The sequence below is a fragment of the Drosophila suzukii genome, chromosome 2L, assembly GCF_043229965.1.
Source record: "Drosophila suzukii chromosome 2L, CBGP_Dsuzu_IsoJpt1.0, whole genome shotgun sequence".
Lineage (NCBI taxonomy): Eukaryota > Metazoa > Arthropoda > Insecta > Diptera > Drosophilidae > Drosophila > Drosophila suzukii.
The window spans coordinates 8,226,621-8,251,628 of record NC_092080.1 but is presented as its reverse complement, the minus strand read 5'-3'; the positions used below and the strand labels follow the sequence as shown (position 1 = coordinate 8,251,628).

The window sequence follows — 25,008 nt, the reverse complement described above, 5'->3', positions numbered from 1 at the left end:
TGTTTTTATGTTAAAAAATATTATTTAAATTTATTTAATAGCCTTACAAAATGTCTGCTCTAATGTATTGCAATTTTCTTTAAATATAATTTAAATTACATATATATTGAAAATAAGTTTAACAACACTACTTTCCAGGGCTGCAGTGGCAATCAGCTGTTGCAACCAATTCCACAGATCTGGCAACGCCAGTCCATTGTTGTCTCCGATTTTAGTTTGTTGTCTTTTGTTGATATACGCATTAAGCTCTTTAAAACCCCTTTAAAAATGGCCGAGGAAATCGACGATAGTGAATTTTACCGGGAGAACTTCAGTGCCGATTCGGATTGGGAGGTGTTCAATGCCCAGCTGGGCGAAATCCTCCAGAAATGGGATGTGACCGCCGAATCTGACGTGGGCAGAAGTCTCAAAGCCGAGGAAATCTACACCTGCAAGTGGAAAGTGGCGAAAGAGACGTTGAATATGTTGAAAAATGGCATTCAAGTGGAGCACCATCAGGCCATCCTGCCGGACGAGGAACTGGCCAAGGAGGAGGTCAAGGAGAACACCTGCCTGCAGCGAACCAATTGCCATCATGACCTCATTGCCAATGGAAATAGCTTTGGCCCGCCAATAAGAAGCTCCCAGGATCTGCATATTCTGGCCAGGATCTACGGACTAAGGCGCTTCATTGTCCTGCATCCCGTCAATCCCCAACTCAACTACATGAAGTCCACCTCGGAGTTCAATTTCTTTCTGAGCGCCATTGCCGTTGTATCCGCAGAAGTACAGAGTGTGGTTCCCATCTTTGTGCAGATCTACGATCCCAAATGGAACTTCTACACGGGCGTGGCCTTAGCTCCCGCACTGAGGACCAATTTCCGGCTCATTGGACTGGAGAAGGCCCCGACCGAGTGCCGTTTCCTGATGGGTCTGCTCACCCTGTTCAGGGAAAAGGTGCCCACTTCCTATCCCCAGGCGGCCATGATCTCCGTTTGCACCACATATGCTCTGGACACCATGCGCATCCGCATGCCCATGTATGTGCCATTCGATCATGGCCTCAGTTCCGAGGATATAGTAGTCGACGGAGAGGTCTCGCACCTGGAAGTTCAACAGTTTTGCCCCCTGCCACATGGCTATACACCCGAGTCTTGCACGGAGATCTATCTGGTATACACCTGGCCAGAGTTATCCGAACATGTGGCCTTCGATAGCGAACAGAGAAGCGATTTTGTGCCCTCCAAGGCGCCGCTGGGTAAGGTTTACCTCTCCGTGGAGGCTTCATCGTATCTTTCTTGCTGCCTGAGAGATTATCAGTCTGTAGCCGGGGTCACCAGATCCCTGGAGTCCTTTGTGGGGAGGAACTTTTCGGGAATAAGTAGCGGAGCAGAGGCGGCTTCTAATCCTCTTGATCGCATCACCGAAAACAAGTTGTCCACGCGCCGGGAACGAAGTTACGAGTTGCCCTCACAGGCGGGATTAACAAAACGACTGCCTGGTCCCATGACCGAAAGCGAATTAAGCGAACTTTTGGCCTATCTTTTCCCAGATATGCATCCCGAAATGGCGCTGTTTCCCTATTCCAAAAAGAGCTTCAAGGATAAGGTGAGTTTGGGATTATTTGATTTCCTTAGCCACAAACAAGACAGAGAAAATTGGTTACCCATAACATAATCCAATTAAATTTATTTATTTTTATTTAATAATAGTAAAGGGTGATATTATGTTATATATCATATATTCTTAAGGCCCCAAATAATGCACAATGCAAGATTCAACTTTTTTGGTTAAAAAATGTGATAGCAAGTCGAATTTAAAATCAAAATTATGCGATCTTTAAGAGGTTCTGGAAATCCTTTAAAGCCGAATTTCACAAAATGTTTTCTTAGTGCAATACTTCTTTAAATCAGGATTCAAAAACAAGTTCTTCCATAATTTTAACTTTTGTGCTTTGGGTCTTTAAAAGCAATTAGGATTTATAGAAATTATAAGAGCAATCAATTTAAAAACTATAGCCATTCAAACATATTCTATACTTATCCTTTTTTTACCATGACACTTTTTTAGTTCGATCCCATGCGAATTAAGAGCGCTGTTCCCGATTCCTTGGTCTGTCGCCTCAGCTGTCTCCTGGCCAACTGCCACGCCCACTTGGGCGGTGTGGAGGGCATGGCTCAAGTGTGGGCGGCCTTTACCCGCCAGCTGCGATTGCTGTGGGATAACTCCCTAACAGTTCCAGGGTGAGTAAAACACAATATCGCGCCAACAGATAGTAACAAAAATATGCTTTATTTGGAACTTGATGCGTACAAACTATAAACCAAAAACGAAAGGTTTCGTAAATTTTCTAGTAAATTTAGTTTGCTAATCTGTGAAGCCGCAAAGTTAACACTTGAATTGGTTTTATATTTAACAATATAACGCACATTTAATATGGGATCGTGTACTATAAGTCTAACTTTTTGGGTTGGTGGTGTTGTCTTCCTCAAAATCGGTTGGTGTCTTCGTTTTCAGTGTGATGTCAGAGATGAGCTTTGCTTTAGCTACTATGCCTTCCTCCAGTTTAAAGATATATATATTATTTTGGTTGGCTGGCAGTTTTGGTGTCTCCGACTATCATAAAATATTACTCATCTCTTGGTTTCGTGTTTCGTTTTTTTTTCTCAAGTGCAGCTAAACTAAATTGAAGCACGTGCTTTCGTTTTTGTTTCTTCATCGTTCTCAATGTGCTAAGGCAGTTTAATTAAGTTTTAATTGTTTAACACTAAATTTGATTTAAAGTTTCTTACACTAGTGTCGGATATTTGTTCCTCTACTTTTCCTTTGCTTGCTTTACAAGTGAAACATTTAACGGAAAATTTCTTTGAATTTATTGCCTACGTTGTATTGGAATATTTGTTTAGTGGTTGTTCTAAATAATTGCTCCCGTTTTCCACCTAAATTGTGCTTACTGTTCTAATGCTCAAAGCCTTGCCTATAACTGGGTTTCTTAGGGATAGAGTATAGAGTAAATATAGAGTAGATATTAGCTTACATCACTAAGTATCTAGTGCCAGACATGGACGTGTTGTGGATCTCTTGCGAAATCCTGTCCACGGGCACTAAATATTGTTAACTGTCAACTGTGTTTCGCCCGGACTTATCCGGACTGTTTGTCCGGATTTGCCCCTCCAACGATAATGATAATGATAAGGCTAAAACCAAAATCGTTTCAAACGCTTAAGCCTACGAATTTCTATATACAACGATGTACAGGCGCTCGACTAGGAAGCAAATAAATAAAAATAAAACGAAACGATACAATTTCAATATATTTGTTTTATTAAAATCTCACTAAAAATTAGAAATCATAAACATAAGATAGAACTTAGCACGCAAATGTTTCGATTGAAGCTTCTGTACAAAACGAAGTGAAACAAGTCGAGACTAAAAATCGATTTCGAACTGAAACGGACTTCAATATGAGTTAAATTAAAACTGTTTAGGCAGTAAAATGGTTTGGTTGGTTCAAAAACTACTGGAATGGGTAATCAGCCCTAAGGCTGGGATAGACAAACACAGAGTGAAATATAAATGAATTGGGAAAATGATAAGAGGTCCAGACTAGAGAATGTTGTTGGGAATGCTTTAAATGTTTAAAGTGTGTGAAGAATTGATTTGACCTATTACAACTGGTTATTTGGCTCTTAACTATCTTGAAACTCTTTAAACTTGAATTACGCTTGTGTAAATTACATACATCTTATAGGACTGGTTTTTTTGCTCATTCTAAATTATATACATATTGCTTTTTTGTGCTCTCTCAGCGACTTCTATGCCTGTCTATCCCAGCATTAAAACGACCTTGCCTCCTTACACGCTACACATTAGTTAATTCGATATAATAGCTATTAAGTATAATTAGTACCATATTGACTTAAGTTTGTAGTTCTTTGATTGCTCAACATTATATCTCTGTTCCAACTGAGATTGCAAGAAAGAACTAGGGAAAGTTGTATTTATTGCACTCTAAACAGCATATAAAAATATCTATTCTCCTCTGTGTCTACACTTTAACGTCTGCCCATGCAATTGTTATGCATTATGCAGATTCCGAGAGGCCCCGGTGACAACAGCAGCAGCAACATCAAGGAGCTGCACTCAAGGCCCGGCCCTGTCTGCAGATGTGTCTGCTGTTGCTGCTGCTGCTGCTGCTGCTGCTGCTGGATCTGCTGCACTTTCTGCCCCAGTGTCAGCCAATGTCAAGTTCAGAGACAAGGACACTTCCTGCTGCTCCTCCTTGGGATGATGTTGCTGCTGCACTTGTTCTATGCTCGAGACCGAGGTGCTGGCCAAGGATGAGCCGGCTTCCTCCTCATCCTCTCGAGATGCTGCTGCTGCTGCTGCTGCTGTTGTCACAGGTGCCATCTCCTCCTCGCTTAGACTACAATTACATGTACAATTACAGCTATCACTAAACGTATGCGCCTTATAATTGCCAATGTTGCCGGTTGCATCATGGTTATTACTGATATTATATAAAATATTGTTAGTCGCTGCCGCTGCCATTGCGGGTAACTGTAAACGGAAGGCATTGCTGCGGGGAAGTTGGCGTGTTGCTGTCGTGTTGCTGTTGCTGCTGCTGCTGCTGTTGTTGCTACTTTTGCTACTGTTGCTTGTGGGATGATGATAAATGATTTCCTGACGTTCATATTCGTTAAAATAGTTCTCAACAACAATGCCACTAGCTGTTGTTGCTGCTGCTGCTGTTTCGCTAGATGTTGCTGCTGCTGTTGCATCTTCTAGCGTTGCTGTCAACGCAGCCAGCGGCGATTGTTGCTGGTTGCTGATGCTGCTGCTTCTGCTGCTGCTGCTGGTGATGATGTTGCTGTTGTCAGTAGTTGTGGTATTGCTATTATGGAAATTGGCTGCCCGGGGCACCACATCGGGGGGCGAGGTGCAACGCTCTGTCTGCGGCATATAGTAGTGTAATCGTTGATGTTGCTGCTGTGCTGGCTGATATGGCTGCTCCAATTGCTGATTGTTTCTGTGTCGTTGTTGATGTCGCTCATTCCTCAACTGTTGCAGTTGCTGCTGATGTTGCTGATGTTGCTGTTGCAAATGTTGCTGCTGCTGTTGCTGCTGCTGATGCTGCTGCTGCTGACGCCGACCATGCCCCCTGCCCCCTTGCCCCTCAATGGCCGGCGTCAGATATTGTCAGAAGATGCCGTCCCAGTTTAATACAACATTGAAATATCAGGACAACGTAAGTCGCCCTCATAATGGCACTAAACCGTTTCGCGTCGTCGGATTGCGGGCCATATAGATGTCCATGTCGTGATCCGTCCAATTGTCCGATGTATCGCAATAGTTGTTCAACGTGTGCGTCGATCCCGCCTGCGAGTATCTGAAATGGGATTTATAGCAAACCATACCAGTTGGTTTTGTATCGATTATATCAGAGATTCACTAGTCCCCACACTAACGCATTGCCCAATGCGTTTTGTGCAGTTAAAAATTGCTCGTATCCCAAGCGAAACGCAATTAAAATTAATGGAATCAGTGGAAAATTTATACAAGGGGTGTTAGGAGGGGTTTTGGGGGGACTTTGGGTTAGTGGTGAAAGGAATGCATGTACACAATGTAGTTACAGAATTTTTTCGTACATGGATGAAAGTTTGATTTGATTGCGGCGATGGATAGTTGCCAATCAAGGCTGAATATAAAGCTCGCCGAGGAAGTTGTTCGAAAGTGTTTTGGTTTGGGTTTGGAAAAGTTGGCGAATGAATGGGTCATTTACTGCATCGGATTGAAAACTAAATGGGAATTGTAATTACTTTAAAACAGGTCAATCGTTAATCGATTTTCAGGAAAAATGAGCAATTGAATAAAATATATTTATATTAATTTAAGGTATCTTTAAAGTCATAAATCATTTAGAATTTAGCGAAGAGCCATTTATTATTTATGATGATTTCAAAGTTCAAGGTTAAGATTAAATTAAAAGTTGAAAGATTACCTCCAAAGCCATTAATCAATATTTGTCTATTTTCCCACGATTTTTGAGAACTTTCCTTCGTTAGAAATCTTTAAGCTTGACATTGAAATTTTTCTGAGACGTTCTCTAATAAATCAAAGCCCCGCCCAAGGCATATAAAAAGCTGATTAAATTAATCACCAACGAAAGCCGTAAACCAATGAGTTAAAAAAAGAACTTTCAACGCAAAAGTTGAAAACAAGAATCATTAAAGAAAGAATTGAAAGTTTAATGTAGGATGTGTGATTTGTGAGCCGTGATAATCGTCTTGAAGTGGGTGTGAAGTGGTTTTAATTAGGTTGTTTGTTTATATTTGGGTTTACTATGGGAAGTTCTACTTACCGACTTCCTGGTCGATGGTTATGTATGTGGGTGGTGTTCAGCTGTTCGCGGGATCTGGAACGCGGTCTCGATCTTCGGGCGCTGGAGGCGATGCTGGCCGGTCCGCCGCCGCCCACCATGCCGCTCATGGCCATTAGGCTGCTCACGGGCAGTCCGTTGCCGCCTCCGCCGCCTCCATTTCCGCCCATGCCACCACCTCCTCCATTTCCGCCTCCATGAATCGATCCCGCATACGAGGCACGGGACATTCGCTCCGAGGCGGCGGCCAGGGATTGCCGGGATTGTCGCAATTCCGGTCGGGAATTCACCAGATTCGAGGGAAACGCACTGCCCAAATAGCCACGATGCGAATTATTCGAGAAACTATGCTGCGACTGTCCATCCGCCAGGGATCTACTGTAGTTACATGTGTTTGGGTGTGGTGTGTGCGTTGTATGTTGGTTTTCGTGGGCGTGTGTATATGATGCATTATGCATAATTCATAATCAAACAATGAAACAATCGAAACGAACGGAATAAATAATATGGAAAATAAAGGCCTTGGTAAAAAATGCAAGAAGCTCGGAATGCAGGGCAAGCAAATGTTTGGTTCGCCGCGAATTGCTGAAGGTTAAAAATGGGTTACTCACCTTGATTTACCCACTTTGCCGGGCATTCCGGAGAAATGGCTACGCATATCGTCTGGCTGTTCCACTGGATAAATCCGGGGCCGCGGTATCGAGCGACCACTGTAGGCCGACACTTGATCCCATTCCTGATAAAATGAATCATTGATAAAATGTTATTAGTAATCATCAATAATATTAAAAATATAAACAAAAATCATTTAATTCCCTTAATGGCAATCTGAATATTTATAAAGAACGATCTATTGATTTCTGATAAAATGAGATATCATAAAAAAATATAATGTCATTATAATATATTATTTTGCTCCTATATTTTCGCAATAAAAAAATGATAGTAAGAATATTAAAGTATTAACCAAAATTCATTAATTCCTTTAGTGACAATCTGAATATTTCTAAAGTTTGATCTTTTTTTTTTACTTTTTATTAATTATCATAAAATATTTCGACTGCAATTTTAAGATTTAAGTTTACTTTCACTTCCTACTTTCTCAAGTTCAAAAAGTTTTCCATTTCTAGACTATTTTAAGTATTTTTCCCGCCAATTTCAGTAATCAGCAATTATTTACTTTGAAATTTTTGGCTAAGCAGCCTTGCCAAAAAACCTCAAAACAGAAGATGGCAAATCTGAAATACTTTGTGCACTCGATCCACAATATTTATCTGAGCCGCGCTCTATTTAATTTGTTGTCCCCCATAAATACAATCAACAGTCATCAAATCGCTTCGCTGCCAATTTCCCGTAGTCATGGTCTAAGCCATCCCCAGTCCCCTACTTCTCCATTTCCCAGATAGCCAACTATCTGACAATACGGACAGCCAGTCAGCCCCTCAGCCCCAGTTATATAGTTAGCCAGCCAGTCGGGAGCCAGAAGTGGCAACAATTTCTTGGCAAGCTCCTCCACCAGTTAAGCCAAGGGGTTATTGAGTGGAGTGGTATAGAGTGGAGTGTCTGGGGGAACTACTCACCTTGTGATTGTTAAACGCCGATAGCGTTGCAATGGAGCCAAGTGGTCCCGGTGAACCGGTCGGACCGCAGCAATTAACGGGCAGACCTCCAATTGGCAGCGGACTCTTCTGCTGGCTGTTCTGCAGTTTGCGGGAGCGTCTGCAAAAAAATAGGATAGGGAAAGGATGAGATCTAGAACGAAATAGGGGTCCTAAATACCCTTGCCAAACCAATAAATGCATCGTTTATCTTGTAACAATTAGAGAAAAAACATATACTAATGCTCCACAAAACGGAATCTCTGTTGCAGTTAATTAAGAGTCTTTAAAGTGGGTTATCCATTCAAGAAATTTTAATAAGTAAGCCCTTTAAAATTCGAAAAACTTACTGATAGTACTTTAAAAAAATATCTTATCCAAAATCTTTAAAGCTGGGAATTTTTTTTCATATAAAACTTTACATTTAAAGGGAAATGTTCTTGATAATATTTCTTGGAAAAGGAAATAATATCTGTGGAATGGGAGTAACAAAATGTGGTATTAACTATCCGTTAACTTCTAGTATAATTTTTGTCGAAAGTATTTATAGGAACATTTTAAACGCTGGAAACTTTTTGTTAGCTTCTAAAAAATTGTTGTTTTGTTGAAATTCTAAAAAGTAATTGTACATGAATATAATATAAATATATGTATAAATATATATAAACCGACTCTTATTTGTTCGATAACCCATGAGCATTTATAATAAACATCCAGTAAAAATTACACTATCCCTAACAAGAGTACAATGGGGCTGCACTTGGAGATGATTAAGTGTGAAGATACTATGGAGAGCATAAAGCGTAGCAAATTCTACGCAGTGCGATGGGGCCAAAATAGACTGTATAGAAAAGTGGCAACGACTTAAGGACCTGCAATAAATCAGCCAGCCACTTTGCACAGCAATTGGCTTTGTCCGTGGCTCAGTTGTTGGGTAATAACTCTTTGGTGAAAGGGAAAGGGAAAAGTCGGGAAAGAAATATATATATACTATATATAGGGACGCACCTGCTGGCAGCAATGAAGACAATCACGGCCACAATGATGGTGCCACAAATGGCCGCACTGGCCGCAATCGTTATCTTGTCCATGTTGGAGGCCTGCGAGGCGACTGTGCGGACTTCTCGGCACTGCTGATAGGGAACCGTTTCCGGGGTCACATGGAGTTCCTCCAGCGAGATGACGCACACAATGATGCACTCCTGGGCGGGGACATTCTTGATCTTGAACTCGCGTTCGCTGGACTCTAATGGTGGTCCCTGCTTGAAGGCCTTCTCGCCGAACAGTCGATAGACCACCCGGAATCCCAGGATATTCGCCGTATCCGAATCCCACTGGATGATCACGGAACTATCCTGCCGGAAGGCGTGCTTCACCTGTACTTCGTTGGCATCGTCGATGCGAGTTCCCCTCTGGGGTGGATAGCCCAGGACAAGTGGTGGCCTCTGCGGCTTGTGAAGGCCTCCGGTTCCTCCGGCACTATTGCCATTGCCATTGGTCACTCCTTGGCGCCATCCTGGAGCCTGTTTGCCATTCCCATGACCGGTGGATGTGGATGAGTAGGAGGAGGAACTGCTGCTCGTGGTGATGGAGGTGGCCTGAACTGTGCCGGTTCCGTTCACGGAGAGATTCGATGTGGGAGTTGCTGCTGTGGTGGCCGATATCGTTGTAGTTGCCTTGGTCGGAGGACGAGTCTGTAAGGGGAAATTTTTAAAATATTTGGAAGAAATAGGACATCAATAATAGAATTTCTTGAATTATTACACTTATGTTTATACATTTTATAAAGCTTTAAATCATACTTAAGTCTTAATTTGCCTTAAGAAAGTAATATCCTTTTCCCGGCATCTAAAATTTTCAAAATCTGAATCTAGGATATCATTACTTACTTACTCCCCATAAAAACTTTTTAAAATTTGTTGTTGAGCTTTTAAAATTCTCATAAATAATAATTTGCTCACATTCCGCTTAATGTTTCTTGATTTATGAATATTAATTATTAACTTACTGAATACATGATATCATAACATATTGCTTATAAAATCATATTAATTAAAATATGTTTCCATAATTACTCATAAATTAATTAAAATGATTTAAAGGCTTTCAACATGGTTCTTTAATATACGACTTTAAAAATAAATAACTGACACATCCCGCTTGATGTTTCTTGATTTATTTGACAAATTGTCGCTGAGGAACCGCCAATGTACAGACACTTTATGCCGCCACCATGATACACTTCTCCCCCTCTATTTTATATTTTATTTTATTTCCCCCCCAATTGTTAACTTAACGATGCCTCCTCGTTTTATCACCTGCCCACTCACCGTACTCCTCTTGGTTGTTGGCTCCGGTGTGGTTGTCGTTGTGGTTGTTGTGGGTGTCGTTGTCGAAGTGGAGCTGCTCACACTGCTGGTCACCGGAGCGGAGGCAGCAGTGCCAGTGCCCACTGTACCCGTACCCACTGTACCCGTACCCACTGTACCCGTGCCCAAGCCCGTTTCATATTCCACCGAATCGGGCGATGAGGAGAGAGTTGGCTTCAGGTTGTCGGCCAGACCGACGGGTCCTCGGAGGGCGGCATCGGCAATGTCCGGACAACTCAGCTCCTCCGGCTGAATCGAGTAGAAGCCCCGGTCCCGGAAACGTGGTGGGGTGCCACAAAACTGGGGATTCCGTTCGCGTGATGTAACCTGGGGGTGGAGATGGGAGTTGGGGTTGGGAAAAAGCAAACCAAAACACAGTTGCCGAGTTAATGAAACGAACGTTAGCAAGTTTGCCAAGCAAAAGATCCAATCGGAAATGGGCCATTTGACAACGAGTTTTATCAGGGTCTCATAAAAATATGTGGGTGCTAAGGTCCGCCACGGAAAACAGGCTAACATCTGTCATTTATGTTTATAATTTTATATTTAAACGATTTTTTTTTCAGAAAAATTCTTGTTTTAAGTTTCTGAATTTATGTGTACACAAATTCTGAGGTTCTCATCTGAATTCAAAATGTTCTTAAAAATAGAACGACATTTTTGAAGTTGAACATATTTTCATTTTGCATGAATCAAGTTGAATTGGCGGTTTTTACATGGTATATCTCAACAAATTATCTATTAGTCCAGTCAATAGTGTATACTTATCATAAGTTGATAGATAAACTCAGTTTAACTTTTCTCTTCTCACCATTTTGTTGTAATATTGAGAACAAAAAGTTCTTACACGGTTTTTAAGAACGAACGTTCTCAATTCAAGAACAATGTACTTGAATAATTCTCTCGAATTAAGAATTTTTAGTTGGCACATATAGGTAAAATATCTTTTTAAAGGTTTTTATGTGAATGCTAAGCTTAGAAAAGTCCTGATACAATTCGTAGAAAGTTCTCTTTATAAAGATGTTTATAAAAATATGACTTTCTAAACCATTTTCATTTTCTTCTACTGAATATTCTTGTTTTTGTGGCACCTAGATGAGATTTTTTGCTTGGAATTTAACATTTTAATACAGATATGCATCCCCGTAGAGCGCAATTCCATCAGTTTATCCGGCAGCCACTCACCTGTAAGTCACCATTCCGAATCCACTCGGCCACCCATCGCAGCTTGCAGTCGCAATGGAGGAACCTGCCTCCGAGGGAGAGTCCACGCAGAGTGGCGTTCAGATGGGCGAAGGCGCCTTCGGGCACGCTGCTCAGTGGATTTCCGTCCAGGGCCAGCAGCGTGATGCCGGGATTTCCCCGGAAGGCGGCCTCCGGCAGGGTGGTCAGCAGATTGAAGCCAATGTCCAGGACACGCAGCTCCTTTAGCGAGTGCACAGCACCGATGGGAAATTCAGCCAGCAGGTTGTTGAGCAAACTCAGTGAGCTCAGTGTTTTTCGCACACCTGCAAATGCCGTTTCGCCAATACTCTGGATGAGATTCCTTTCCAGATTCAGGGCGGTCAACGCATCCAGACCATCGAACACTCGAATGCCACCCGCACCGGGCAGCTCTTTGATGCCATTCTGTGAGAGATCCAGAAAAGCCAGGCTTTTCAGACCCCTAATACTTTCCGGCACCTTTCGCTGTTTGGTTCCCTTCAGATTTAGGTTCTTCAGACTCTGTTCGAGTCCCCTAAATGCATTGGCAGCCAGGGTAACATTGTTATCGTTCAGTTTGAGTGTGGACAGCTTTGTCAGGCCCACAAAGGCATCGTCGGGAATGTGGCTGAGTTGATTTTTGGACAAGTCCAGCAAGTTCAGCTTGCCCAGGACTTTGAGTGCCTCCACTGGCACATCGGCCAGGAGATTATCCTGCAGATTTAGATTCCTCAGCACCGATTCCTGGCCCTTGAAGGCACCCGTCGCTATTCTCTGGATGCCACAGCTCGAGAGTTGCACATTGTGCAGGCTCAAATTGCTGAAAATGGCTTCGGGCAACTCGGTTATCGTGGAGTTGTTCACGTACAGCAAATCCACAGGCTTCAGGCGGGCATGGCTGTTCATCGCATCCAGCAGTTGCGGGAAGTCCACCTAGAAAAGGGATGTAGTTTGATAAAATCATCATATTATATCATGTTAAAGTTCAAATGCCCGAGGTTAGTCCTTGTTTATGGTCTATAAGCTGGGGCTTATCTATACATGTTATTGTGCTAGTACAGGAATTATGTTCTTAATTTAGTAGGATTTTCAGGTACTTTCTTAAATTATGGCAATTTAAAGCCACTTAAGGTTCTTTAAATTAACTATAACGTTTATTTTACTTTAAAATATTATTCTTACATATTTTTCCGAGCCATATCAATTTATATATCATTAAATCTTCAGATATTATGTATCTTTGTAAATAAATAAGCCAATATAACTGCTTAAACATTTGTTTAAATATTTATATAACAAATACCATTGAAACATGATATTTTACCTATAATATCATTACATGGAATAACGTATGAACTCTTACCTGATCACATTGCACGGATAGCTCCCTGCCCAGATTGTAGGCGCAGATGCAGCTCGTCTGCAGGTCGGGCACATCCCTCTGCCAAGGACACTGGGCGTGGGCCAATCCGACCCTTCCCAGGATTAGTGGGAGTAGCAGGAGCAGGGGCGTGGTCGCTGCTGCTATAGCTTTTGTCGTTCGGCCTGGTCTCATCTTGGTGCCGGCATAGAGCTGCAAATAAACAGGAGAAGACGTAGTTTCAGTTAGAGAGAGTGAATCTGGGGGCTCAATGAAAAAGTGAAGGTTGTCTGGTCCAGTCGGGTCATAAATTACCCAATTAATACTGTCGCCTGGCAGGCAAATCTCCGCCCCTGTATCTTAGTATCTTCCATTGGTCAGTTGGTCAAGGATTGGTATGGGGTAAGTGTATAAGACGGGAAATCCACAGAGAAAAAATCTAAACCTTTTTGGGAATTTACTTAAGAGGTGTCTGAACATCAACATAAAAGCTCTGAATATTCCCAATGATAGGTAGATAGCAACAAGTATATTAAAGAGCATATTTTATATATATTTTTGGGTGTTTAAATATTTTAGTCGTATCATTATATTTATCATAAATTATTTTACTAGCTCAGCCATAATTTATTATATTTTTTCTCAGCTTGGAAAATGCAAGTGGACGAGCTTTATCAATCAGTTTTGGCAGGCTACTTTCAATTTCATTTTCATGCTCGTTAGACAACAAACAGTGCGTGAAAGAAGAGTCCCCTTCCATTGCCGTGATCTGATCCTTGGGGCATTTTAGTTTTGATTAATTTGCCCGTCCGCCTGGCTGCCCCTGTCAAACGAGGTGCTTCAGTTCCCAGTCACTTTTCCGGCTCCTCCTTCGGGCCATAAAATAGGCATAAAAACCGGGGATGATGAACGTAGCAAGAGTAAATCCTTTGCATCCCTTTAGGGACTCTTTTCAAAAAACCAAAAAAAAAAGGACCAACCGCCAAACGTACCAAATAAAAAAGTGTTGCGCGGCGTAGCTTTTTGTAAGCCATTTAATTTAATTTGGCCGACTCATAAAAAAGCCAAGCACGTGATGTTCCCCCCTTTTTCTCGCCTTTAACCCCCTTTTTCACCCTCTTTTCGGACACCATGCAAACAATAGATGATGACTTGAGGGTCAGCAAAGAAGCTGTTGACCTTTTTGCATAATCATGAGTTATGATGACACACACTTTTCTCTTTTTCGGTTGTTATTGTTTGAGACAATTTTTTATTCTCGCTGGTCATTGTTATATTATGTGATTTCAAGCAGAAAAAGAACAGGTGAATGGACCTTCATTCATGTTTTTTTTTACAAATAAAGATAGACTATTATAAAGGCTTCATAAATCATTTTCCGTTCAGTTAATCAATTTAATTGTCGAAGATATACAATTAAAATCGTTTGAAAATATGTTGCATTAAAGTTTTCGTGCCCTAATCAATCAAATCTACTTATACAGATTTCCCGTATAATTTGAATTCAAACCAAAGTTTATGGAGATTTTACCCAATTGCAAATTAAGTTCCGCGACCACTTTTATGCCTCCTCTGCAACTCCCGGATAAACCGCAGAATAATAATTAAACTGCACGCTTCGCTGCATTCCAAATAATAATCAACATTTTGTCTTTTGATTGATAGTTTTTTCTTCATCTCGGCAGCTGTGTCACGCCTCCCTGAATCCATAAGATACATTTGCCCAGGGGGAAGGAGGCTGCTGAGGTTGATGTTTCAATTGTCCGATGCGCCTGACTTCATTTTTCATGGCATTTTGGGTTTTTTCTTGGGTTGTCTCTCTTCCTTAATTCAACTTATAAATTGCATTACGTGGCTAAAACCGAACGAAAAAAAAAAATTATAAAAGAAGAAGGCAGAAAAATATTTCAAGCTCCACTGTGCACTCCACACTTTTCCAGCTCTCGTTCCTCATTTCTCATTTCTCACTCAACTGTCTGGCCACAAATTTAATTAAAAAATTCTTGCACCATTTTATTCCCTTTCTTTTATTCGCGCCGAGTCGCCTTTGTTGTTTTTCTTCTGCGTATTAATTGCATCACTAAATTTTTTAATGCGCGAAAAGTGCGAAAATTGCAGCTGGAAAACAAAGGAAGAAGTGCAGCCCAACTACTGGCCGAGTGAATAAATGAAAAACAATTGAGTACAGTTGCGCAGCAAAAAGGCAGCTACAAAAATATTTCTAGGATAGGTTTGTTTATTTAAAAAAAATATATATTTTTTATTTATAGTTGGAAATGTAGCTTTATATTTAAAAAATATTTTAAAAAGATGTTATACAAATCTGTCTGCAAAAACTTTTTTGAGACTAATTGATGTTATTTGGCTAATTTACTTTTTAATGAAAACAGTATCAGTATTTTTAACCAATCAAAAATGGGTTAAAAGCGGCAATAATATTTTTTTTTTAAGAAATTAAATAGTTTGGTCAATATACATCTTGTGATTTATTATCGTTCTTAACTTGCTCTATTATACTAAAAATTTTAATGCAGGTTAAGAAAACTTTTTGTTAAAGACATATAATATTTTAGCAAATTATTATTATTATTATATTTATTAAAAAATAAATTTAATTAAATTGATTGAAATCAGAATGGCTAAGATCCCTCAACATTTTATTCTAACATTTTTAAACTCTTCCCCGGGGTATTTAGAGAAAATTCAACTTTTTGTTTTCTCACCCAAAAACTTGAAAGGTGCAAATGATTTTTCTATCCCTCTCACTCAGTGTTGTTGTTTCTTTTGTTGGGGCCGCTTAATTATTCACTCTTTTTTTAATTTTTTTTTTTGGTGGTCGGTGGCCTGGCAAATTTGCATTTTTAGACAATGGTCGAGCGGTTAATTTTTTTCTTTCTGTTTTTGTTTTGCCTGATTTTTTTTCATCCACCTGCCTTTCGGGCCAAGTTGGGCAATCTTCTGCTCCCATCACACACCTCTAGGCACAAAAATGTTTTAATTGAAGTTTTATTTAACAAAAGCCGGGCATACTTCTTGTGGGCGTGGCTTTGGGGCGGCTGTGGGCTTAAGGTCACATAATGCTGTTAAGCATTTAAGTGGATTAGAATTTCTGAGGTTGAAAAAAGTGAATTTGCTTTGCTCTTGTGGAAAAAGTTGTCAATTGAAAAGTTTATATATAGAAGGGATTATATATAGAACTGGCTGGGTTTTTTTCTTTGGGTTGGAGTGTGGCTTAGGTGTGAGTGCGTAGGTTGATCATCTTTTGGGTCAGCTTAGCCACAGGAATTAAAAGGCGACCAACACGAAAAATTGGGTTGTCGTTTGAGCTTGAGCCGATGAAGTTTGAAGCCCTTCTTAGGGCATATTAATTTTTAATTTCTAAGGGGGGAATTAACTTTTACCTGGGCGTTGGAAGGGGTTAGAAAGGTATTTTGGTGTATTTAAAAGGGTAGCCAATTATGGGACATCGTTTTTAAATAATGAATATTAAAGCGTCTTTTGTTAGGGCTTGTAAAATGTTTAAAAAAATACTAAACACTTATAAAAGCTTATAGAAACACAACTTCTTGATTGCCTTATCTCCGACCGCCTGGCTTATCCCATAAATTCCTTGAAAATCCTTGGTTGCTTAAATAAATATCCCCAACTAAATCCCCTTTTAAATATTCCAGCTTTTGTCGTCTCATTTTGGTGCTTAGGCAAAAAAACAAACCATTTCCATTTAACCGCAGCTTATCCTTCTGGCCATTGTAGCCCACTAAATTGTTCTGTTGGCCACACAAAAATAAACGTAACTCTGACTAGTTTATTGGACCATTTTAATGATGATGATGTTGGGGGGGGGGGGGGGTGGTACAACATAGACATAGAATTAATGACTTGAAGCACATTTGATGTTTTTATTTTACTGCAACTAAAATGAAAGTGCCGAGAAGATGGCCAAATACTAAGAGAATGGGCATTGTCAAGTGGCCAGCATTAGGTCAATAAAAGCCAAGTGCCATTTGTCAGCTAGCTGTGGGCCTCCTGCTGCCATGTTGAGTGCAATTTTAGCCACTTTAAAAACCTTTTAAGCAGCTGCTCCCTTCCTGCTGCTGCAGCTGTCCACGCAGCCACTAATAAGGCAACTTTTATGCAAATGCCAAGTGCAGGAGCTCCAGGGCTCTGGCTCCCTTTTCCTATTTTTTTTCTTTTTGGCTTGGCCAACATCCGCTGTCGTGGACCAAATAACTCACTTCCCCCTTTATGCTGCACATGTAGCCATGGTACACACTCGACACTGTGCTCCAAAAGTTCACCGAACTCTTTTGGCTGAGTCACCTCCACCACCGCCACTTCTCGGGCTCATTGGCTATGCAAGACCAGAGGGCCACGCACGCGTTGACAGCCATGATGAGCGTGAATATCAATTGGTTTAGCAGGGTGAGCAGCGGGGCCATACATAGATATGGATACACTCCCATGGTTTGGCCTGATATATGCATGGCAACTTGGCCTTTTGTCGGGTTTATTGTCAAGGCACAGTCTGAGATTGCCCCAAAGAATGTGACTGATATGTCCAAAGGGCGGAGGAAGATGGGGCCCAGGTGAGGGGCAGGCCCAGGCAGTCATGAAATGTACCGATTAAGACGCATGATGAAATCTTAAACGTAGAATGCTCAAACTGGAGACGGTGATTCAAAGAATAAGTCAACACTGAGGCTCCAAAAAAAAAATATAATCAAGATTGTTATTATATCTTACTAAAAGGTTAAGAAGCTAAAACACAGTGAACTGTGTGTATATTTAATAGTAAAAACCACCTTACCAGGTATTTTCTTTCAATAGATAAACTTAATATAAAACAGAGTTAAATATTTAAAGAGTTGCTTAGTTACTGAAATCAAATAAAGCATATAAATAGCCTCCCAAATACAACATAAGCCTAATTAATTAAGTGAATATATCAATACCTCTGGTTCCGCTCAACATGCTAACACCTCCAATTCCTCTGAATTTCCCCCAGAATTTCCGCCGGCTTTCCCGACACGCGCACCTGTCTGCTCCACCAGAAACTACAGATGCTCAACGTTTGCGTGGAACGTCGCGTGCAACGGGAGGCGAATAGTAAACGAAAATCCGAGGGTCTGGTGAGAAAAGCCAGTTCCGAGGAGGATGAAGATGAGGATGAAGATGACGACGACGATGAGGGCGAGTTCTTTGACTGCGATGATCTGACTGCCGGCTCTGGTTCTCCAACGAAATCCGTTCTTAGCTTTAAACCCGAGGGTCGACTGAGGCGTTTGAACGACGAGCGATTACTGGAGGAACCCGAGGAGTATCTATATATACCAGAGACCCAGGATCCGGTTCCAAAGACCGAAGATCAGCTGCAGGACGATGCCGAGGTCATGCTGAAATTGGGACCTGGTTCCGGCTTGACCACCCAAATGATGTGTACTTCCCTGCTTTCCGATATGGAAGCCTTCAAGGCTGCCAATCCCAGGGGCGCCATGGAGGACTTTATACGCTGGTATAGTCCCAAAGATTGGGAGGAGGTCACTGATGGTAAGGAATTTAAGTGTGATTTTGGAAAATTGTATTTACTTTAGTATTTTTTCCTATAGAACTGGGTCAGGTTCATCATCAGTTAAGTGTACGGATGACCACTGAGGGCAATACTTGGCAGAAAGTCTGGGAGCAGGCTCAAGCGGTTCCTATAAGCAGGCAAAAAAGACTCTTCGACGACACGAACGAAGCTTTGAAGGTGCTTCACTATTTGGAGACTCGAAAAATGCATGAGATCTACAATCTGACCATAGTACCCTTGCTGCATTCAGCTATACTTAAACTTATAGTAAGTATAATAATAATCTCAAGGAAAACAATTATAACTAAAATTTGTGTTTCAGGACATTCTGAGCAATGCCAAAGTGGAGGATTTATTTAGCCCTCAGATTGAGCAACTTCTCGCCGATCTTTGCCGCCTATCACGCTCTCATTCGGATCAACTTCCCCCAATAAAGCCCTTTTTGGATGACTTTGCCGAGTTGGAACGTCGCTTCTATCAATTTAAGTGCTTCGAACGGCTTTCGGGATGTCCCAAAAGGAGCTCTCTTCAGCAAGTGAAACTTCAGTTCGAGGAGATCCTGCGCAATGAGAACTGTTGTACAATTGTAAATCGAAGACTGACGGCAGCTGGGGATGGCACTTTGTACGATATTCTCATACCCAAATTGGAGGAGGATATGGCCGATCGACTGGTCAGCAAGGATTATATCATTAGATTGGATGGGGATACGAAGAGCACAGAGAAGGGATTGTATTTGGGTCCGCAGTTCATGAGGGCCATTGTTACAGGCGAGAAACTGAGACTTTGTGGAGCCTTTACGGAAAGTACAGCTTTTGTTTAAGACTTTATTCTTACACTAAAGAAATGAAAAATTTTTTTATAATTATTTAAATATTTAAAAGTTAACTATAAAATAACTAATCAAATTAGAAGAGCAAAGCAGGACTTAGTTTTATTTAAAAAAAGGAACTTCATAGAAGATTTTAAGAGTGAAAGTATAACACAAAGCAATAAAAATCAAAACGGAAATTTACAAATGTTACAATGAAATAACCTAAAAATATTGCATTTTCTTCTCGAAATTCCACACAGAAAATAAAACTAAACACATACTTTTTATAAAAATAATATTAAAATCCATTATTTACTATGCTACTCAAATTGGTGTTATTGGTGCTATAGAAAGGAAATAAAATTATTTTTAATCAACCACGTTCTGGAACATTTCCTTACAATCTTTTAGCCTTCATCTCTCATCATAATTTTCGGGGGAATCGCCCTCTGAGATCTTGGGCCACCTATAATCACATAATCACTTCTGCAGCCGCAAGTCTTAAGGCCAAAAGAAATCCGCATGGAAACTCGACTTGAATGACAGGCAAGGAAAGCGAGGAAAGCTCTTCTGCTACTTTTCTTGAACCAGCAAACTTTGGGCCAGGCAATTGCCGAAATGCGAGGAAAATGCCAGTCTGGGCCATAAGCAAATTGTGGGCCATGTTTAACTGGAATTATTTTAAGCGCACACTTCAAGTGGAAAAGGAGGAGGCGGGCCAAGAAAACGCTGGAGAAAGGGGCGTAATCGAGGGACCCAAAAACACCAGACATAAAACATTTCTACTCGTCGTTTGCTCCTCGGGTTTTTGGCTGGTAATGTTTTCTCCACTAAATTACCTACGGGCAATAATTGTTTTGTGTACATGTCGGCTGTTGTGCCTGCCTGTTGTTGCCTCGTAAAGCCTGCAACACTGTTGCCAGCCGTACTATCCTATTCCCGCCGACGCCAAAACTACTGCCTCCTTGGCCAACCAAAAATGTAAGAGTGTAAAATAAATTTGTATTTACTGCATTTGAGGGCAGGAATTATGTGAGTGCCTGGGCTTTTCGGGGCACTTGCCCCGGTGCTTAAATGCAGGGGATCTGCTGCATGTTAGTGCTCAAACCAACCGGCTTCCACATTCCAAACTCGCATCCATTTAAAGGCTTAAAGTTGTTGGTAATAGGATGTGGGATGCAGATTAACTTTGCAACTTATCGCTTACTAAATTTCGTGTGAGTTTTATGGCAAATATGTAGTTTCGAGTTGGATATATTTCGAAATTGCGGACAACTATTATGGCTGATTATATTAGGTCTTAAGAAATAATACTTTACTATTATATCTTTACTGCCTAAAATTTCCTTGTTAAATTATCCATTTTCTGTTAGTGAGACACCTTGCCAATGATTTTATGACGCCATCAATCGATCCACCGAAGGACCACAATCAATGAATTTATTGTTGGCTGCTTTATGCGAATTCATTGCTAGTGGCCATTCAATAAATCAAAGAATAAATTGTGCATACAGTAGTAAGCCAAACATATTTGTAATGATATTCATATGTGAGGCAGCCAGATATGTATATTGTGTATATTCAATAAAATAATATTGCAAAAAAGCCAAAGCGAAGGCTTAATTAAATTCTTGCATTCAATTTGGCATGAAATGGTTTGATTTGAAAGGGGGGTGTGGGTGAAAAGTGAAGTTCGCTTCCAATTGATTTGCTGGCGGTTTTGTGGTCCACCTCTGTTTGCCTGTGTGTGGATGTAACAATCTTGCTGATGCAGTTGAATTTTAATGAAACTTTTCCCCTTTTTATATCGAGGAGAAAATTGAATTATAGCGCACACACACACACTCGGTCTGAGATTTTCAATTTTCTATTGAATCGACTGGGAAACGGAGAAAGACATCTGGAATATATATAAAAAAAAATCATAAAAGTAAAACTCTTCAAGTCCTTTTTCGAGCAACGAAGGCGATTGCATTTCTCTTCGGGACATGAATTATTCAGCCAACAAACTGCAATGATAAGCACTCTTTCACTGCCCCACCCACAGACCATAATTTAGCTCTAAATTCTCTCTCTGAAATTCACAATAAAATATGCAAAAGCCTCGCCAAGTGCCAGAGACCTTAAATAATAATAGGGCATAGTGAGATATCCATGGAAAAGCCGGCAAAGTAAGCCCAGACCCATCCACCATCGCCGCTAAGCTGCACAAATTTGCATATTCATTGCAGAAAAGCGAACTGAAAAAAGCCGAGCTGAATCGCCACAGATTATAAGTTTCACAACTCAATAATTAAAAGTGAGTAATAAAAGAAGAAAATCGCGTTGAGAAACAGAGATAAAAGTCAACAAGTGGTGGAATTTTAAAATACTCTTTGGTTTAAAAGAAGATATGAATAATAATTTGGAATGAAAAAGAAAAGTTACGTTATTCAAAAGATATTTGCTTTTTAATCCCTAAATGGGTTATAACTTTTTTAAATAATTGCTAAAATATTTCTTTTTAAGTTGATAACAAATTGATAAATTTTAATAAGTACAAAATATTTTTTTTTACTTTGAGAATCAAATCAAAACAGAGTTAAGTATCTTGTATAATACCTTAAAGAAAAATACCTTAATACATTTAAAAAAAACAAATTTACTTAAAAGGTGTAATCAAAATTAAACAATTTTAATAAATCAATATTTTTTTAAAAATATTTTTTCCCTATTTTGGGGAATCTCATCTTGAAACCCTTAGCCACACATGCTTGAAAATTAAGCTCAAATCTTGGCAGAGCACCATCAGCAATAACAACAAAAGTGGCGACAAATTCAGGTGAAGGCAGGTGGGATTACCCGATGTCTTCTTTCATATTTTCCTGTCAACTGCAGCCCCGTCTCACCTGTGAACATACCTTCATATATAGTATGTAAATTCGTATATTTGTGACTGCAATCTGGGGGAGCACGCGTCTTAAGCGGCTTATTACAAAATTTTCAGTTGTTGTATGCATAAGTAAGGCGATGAAGATGAGTTTAAATTATGAATACTCGTAGGCGAATTCAAGTGCCTCACCTGCCCTCGTATTTTCAGATTCCCTGCCAGACAATTGGCTCTCGAGCTCTGCAAAGTGATGGTAAATAATTGTAATTGAAGACGGCAATTGTTTGCCACCAATTAGCCTTCTTCAAGTGATATATCTCCAATGATGTATGCTAAATAATGGGTATTTTTGTGGGGGCAGCGGATGAACGCCTTCATCTCTTTTTTGATTTCGAAGCATTTCTTGAGGCTTCGATGAAATCATCTCTTTGTATGGCAATATGTTAAATAGGGTTGGGCCATTAAAAAATATAAATTGGTTACTAATATTTTTGAAGCAACATCCGCTTGAGTAAGTGACCTTAACTAATGTGCTATGTGGGGATGGGACTCATCGTTTGTTGTTAAACCGATTTTCGTAAAATTTAATGACAGAAAAAAATTTAAAAAATAATCCAATTAAGTAAGCATAATTTACTTTCAAGTCGAGAATTTATAATTATTATATTAGTTATAATATTAAATATGTGGTAAACTATTTTATATAGATATTTATTTGCTTATATTTTAATCATTACTGTTTTTCCTAACAGTTAGTGGTTGAAATTGGATTATAATAAGCTTCTTCATATATCATGCTCCCATTTAAGTGTCATTAAGTTTTCCGCTCGATTATTTCTGTCATGCCAGCACAAGAGCAAAACAAATTTAATTTGGTTTGACTGCTGGGGAAATATTACTTTTCTCGTGTTGAACCGATTTTCCAGTTGCTCAAGTGAAAACCAGAGTATCTGCCAAAATGGGATTATTGATATGAGTCTTGTAAACCTTGTTCGCTTGTTTGTTTGTTGGGTTGTCGTTGTTTTTTTTTTTGTCCCCCCTGCACGCCTGAAGCAAATATTTGCAATTCGGATGGGAATTGTTTCGCTCAGCTTAAAGCTTTAAAAAAGTTTGTAATATCGCATCCAGTTCGCCTTCTTCTTGCCAGACAGTCGAGATGAGGACGAAGTTAAGGCAACGCAGATCAACTCATCTGTCAGGAGGTTGCCATGAAAATGGTTTGCGGATGGTTGGCCAAAGTCCGGAGGCTGAGACGCAGACATTTATTAACATGGCTTGGGTGTGGCGGCAGATGCTGCCAGAAAGGTGTTAAGTGGCAGATTCTGGGGAGGCAAAATGATGATGAAGCGAATCTCACATATCAGCATAAATAAATTTAAGTGTCGACCGCCGAGGCACAAAGAAATCTGCGTAAATTTCGCTACCATCCGACCGATGTGGCATAAATATAAATTACCCGCAAAGGCGGGCATCGCTTTTTTTAATGATAAAAAATATTGTAAGTGTGTGCCAGTGGAACAGACAAAATATTTATGGAAAATATGCGGCGCGTGTCCGTTGATTTTTCTGCCGGTTCAACGCGGCTTCTTCATTTTTAATGGCTAATTAAATTGGCAACGTCGAAAGCGGAGTGGAAAAGTTTAAATTTCTTTTGCCGAGAATTGAATGAAAAATGAAACGAATCAATGGTCAAGGAAATTGGAAATCCAATTGGAAGGGCTGTACAACAACAGCAAATCCAGCAGTAGACAAATAAAGACTCTTGGTTAGATATGTATGTACTGGCACAAAAACACACATACGCACTGTTGGCTGGGGGAACACTTGGCCTGGCAAACATTTGCGCCAAGTTAACTGCGGTCGGATTTTCGGCTACTGAGTTGGGTTACACTGCTCTTAAATAGCGGTGGGAAAGGGAGTGGGTTTATTATAAAGGGAAATAAATTAAAAAATATGCAGAGCATATATTTAAAAGTATAAAATGTTGTAATAATTCTATTAAATCGTAATATAAGTTGTTAAAAATAATATAGTTAAACTATAAACATCTTAGAGCATATCGTTTGTCGTTTGTAAAGATAAAAGGTAATAGAAAAATTGTATTTAAATTTTTCTTTGTTCTATTTTGTTTATATATTCAATAAAAATATATTTCATTGAAAAATTTAAAACATGGTTGTAAATTATTGTGGATAATAAATAATTCCTTAGGCATTTCTAGACTAGCAAGAGAAAACAGTAAAAAGCAGTACATTAAACTCAAATCAATCCATCAATCAAGCCTATAAAAGTACGCTGACCCACTTCCACCGAATCCACCGCATCATAACTCGTTCCCTCACTGACCCATTTTCAGTTTTTGCCATTTAAGTTTTTGCGTAACGCCGAACGCACCTTACTACTGCCAGTTTGCAAGAGCCACTTGGGCATCTCTAATAGGAAATGCATTTGGCGATGTTCAAGTAAATTACGTCAGCGGCTTGCCGCACAAACAGTGGGCGAGGGACTAAGAGGGGTAGAAGACAATGTGGAATAAGTGCCAGCATGGGCTGCTTAAAACACACAACACTACACAGAGAGAAATACTTTGTACAAAATTAGAACTTTTCTAAAAAAAACTTGAATGTAAGAAATAGCACAATAGATTAAAAATAGTGTGTAATAGCCTTGAACAATAGTATTTTTGGTGTTTCTTATATTTTATCTAAGTAACTTATACAATATCCTATAGGTAGTGATAAAAATGTGATGATCTTAAAGGATTATAATGAAGTTAAGGCAATTTTTGCCATATCTTGGGATTGAGCTAGAAATATTTTACATAATTATTGTGATGTTATGGGTACCCAATAAAGTTTAACTTTTGGA

The 25,008-nt window shown here is 39.9% G+C and overlaps 2 protein-coding genes across 2 annotated transcripts in view; one reads left to right on the top strand and one right to left on the bottom strand.

The window, feature by feature from the left end:
* Positions 1 to 182: 182 nt before the first annotated feature.
* Rab3GAP1 (RAB3 GTPase activating protein subunit 1) lies at positions 183 to 19,651 on the top strand. Its single transcript, XM_017087433.4, has 5 exons — positions 183 to 1,587; positions 2,050 to 2,222; positions 17,894 to 18,435; positions 18,495 to 18,724; positions 18,780 to 19,651. Exons 1-5 carry the CDS (start codon positions 268 to 270, stop codon positions 19,278 to 19,280), a joined length of 2,766 nt encoding a protein of 921 aa, XP_016942922.3. The 5' UTR covers positions 183 to 267; the 3' UTR covers positions 19,281 to 19,651.
* haf (leucine-rich repeat and fibronectin type-III domain-containing protein hattifattener) overlaps positions 3,286 to 25,008 on the bottom strand; it is a 58,123-nt gene continuing 36,400 nt past the window's right edge. Inside the window, 8 exon segments of the mRNA XM_070995255.1 lie at positions 3,286 to 5,368; positions 6,341 to 6,733; positions 6,970 to 7,094; positions 7,939 to 8,077; positions 8,965 to 9,650; positions 10,287 to 10,652; positions 11,511 to 12,461; positions 12,892 to 13,101. Coding sequence (XP_070851356.1) covers positions 4,123 to 5,368; positions 6,341 to 6,733; positions 6,970 to 7,094; positions 7,939 to 8,077; positions 8,965 to 9,650; positions 10,287 to 10,652; positions 11,511 to 12,461; positions 12,892 to 13,083 — 4,098 coding nt within the window. The 5' untranslated portion in view covers positions 13,084 to 13,101 and the 3' untranslated portion in view covers positions 3,286 to 4,122.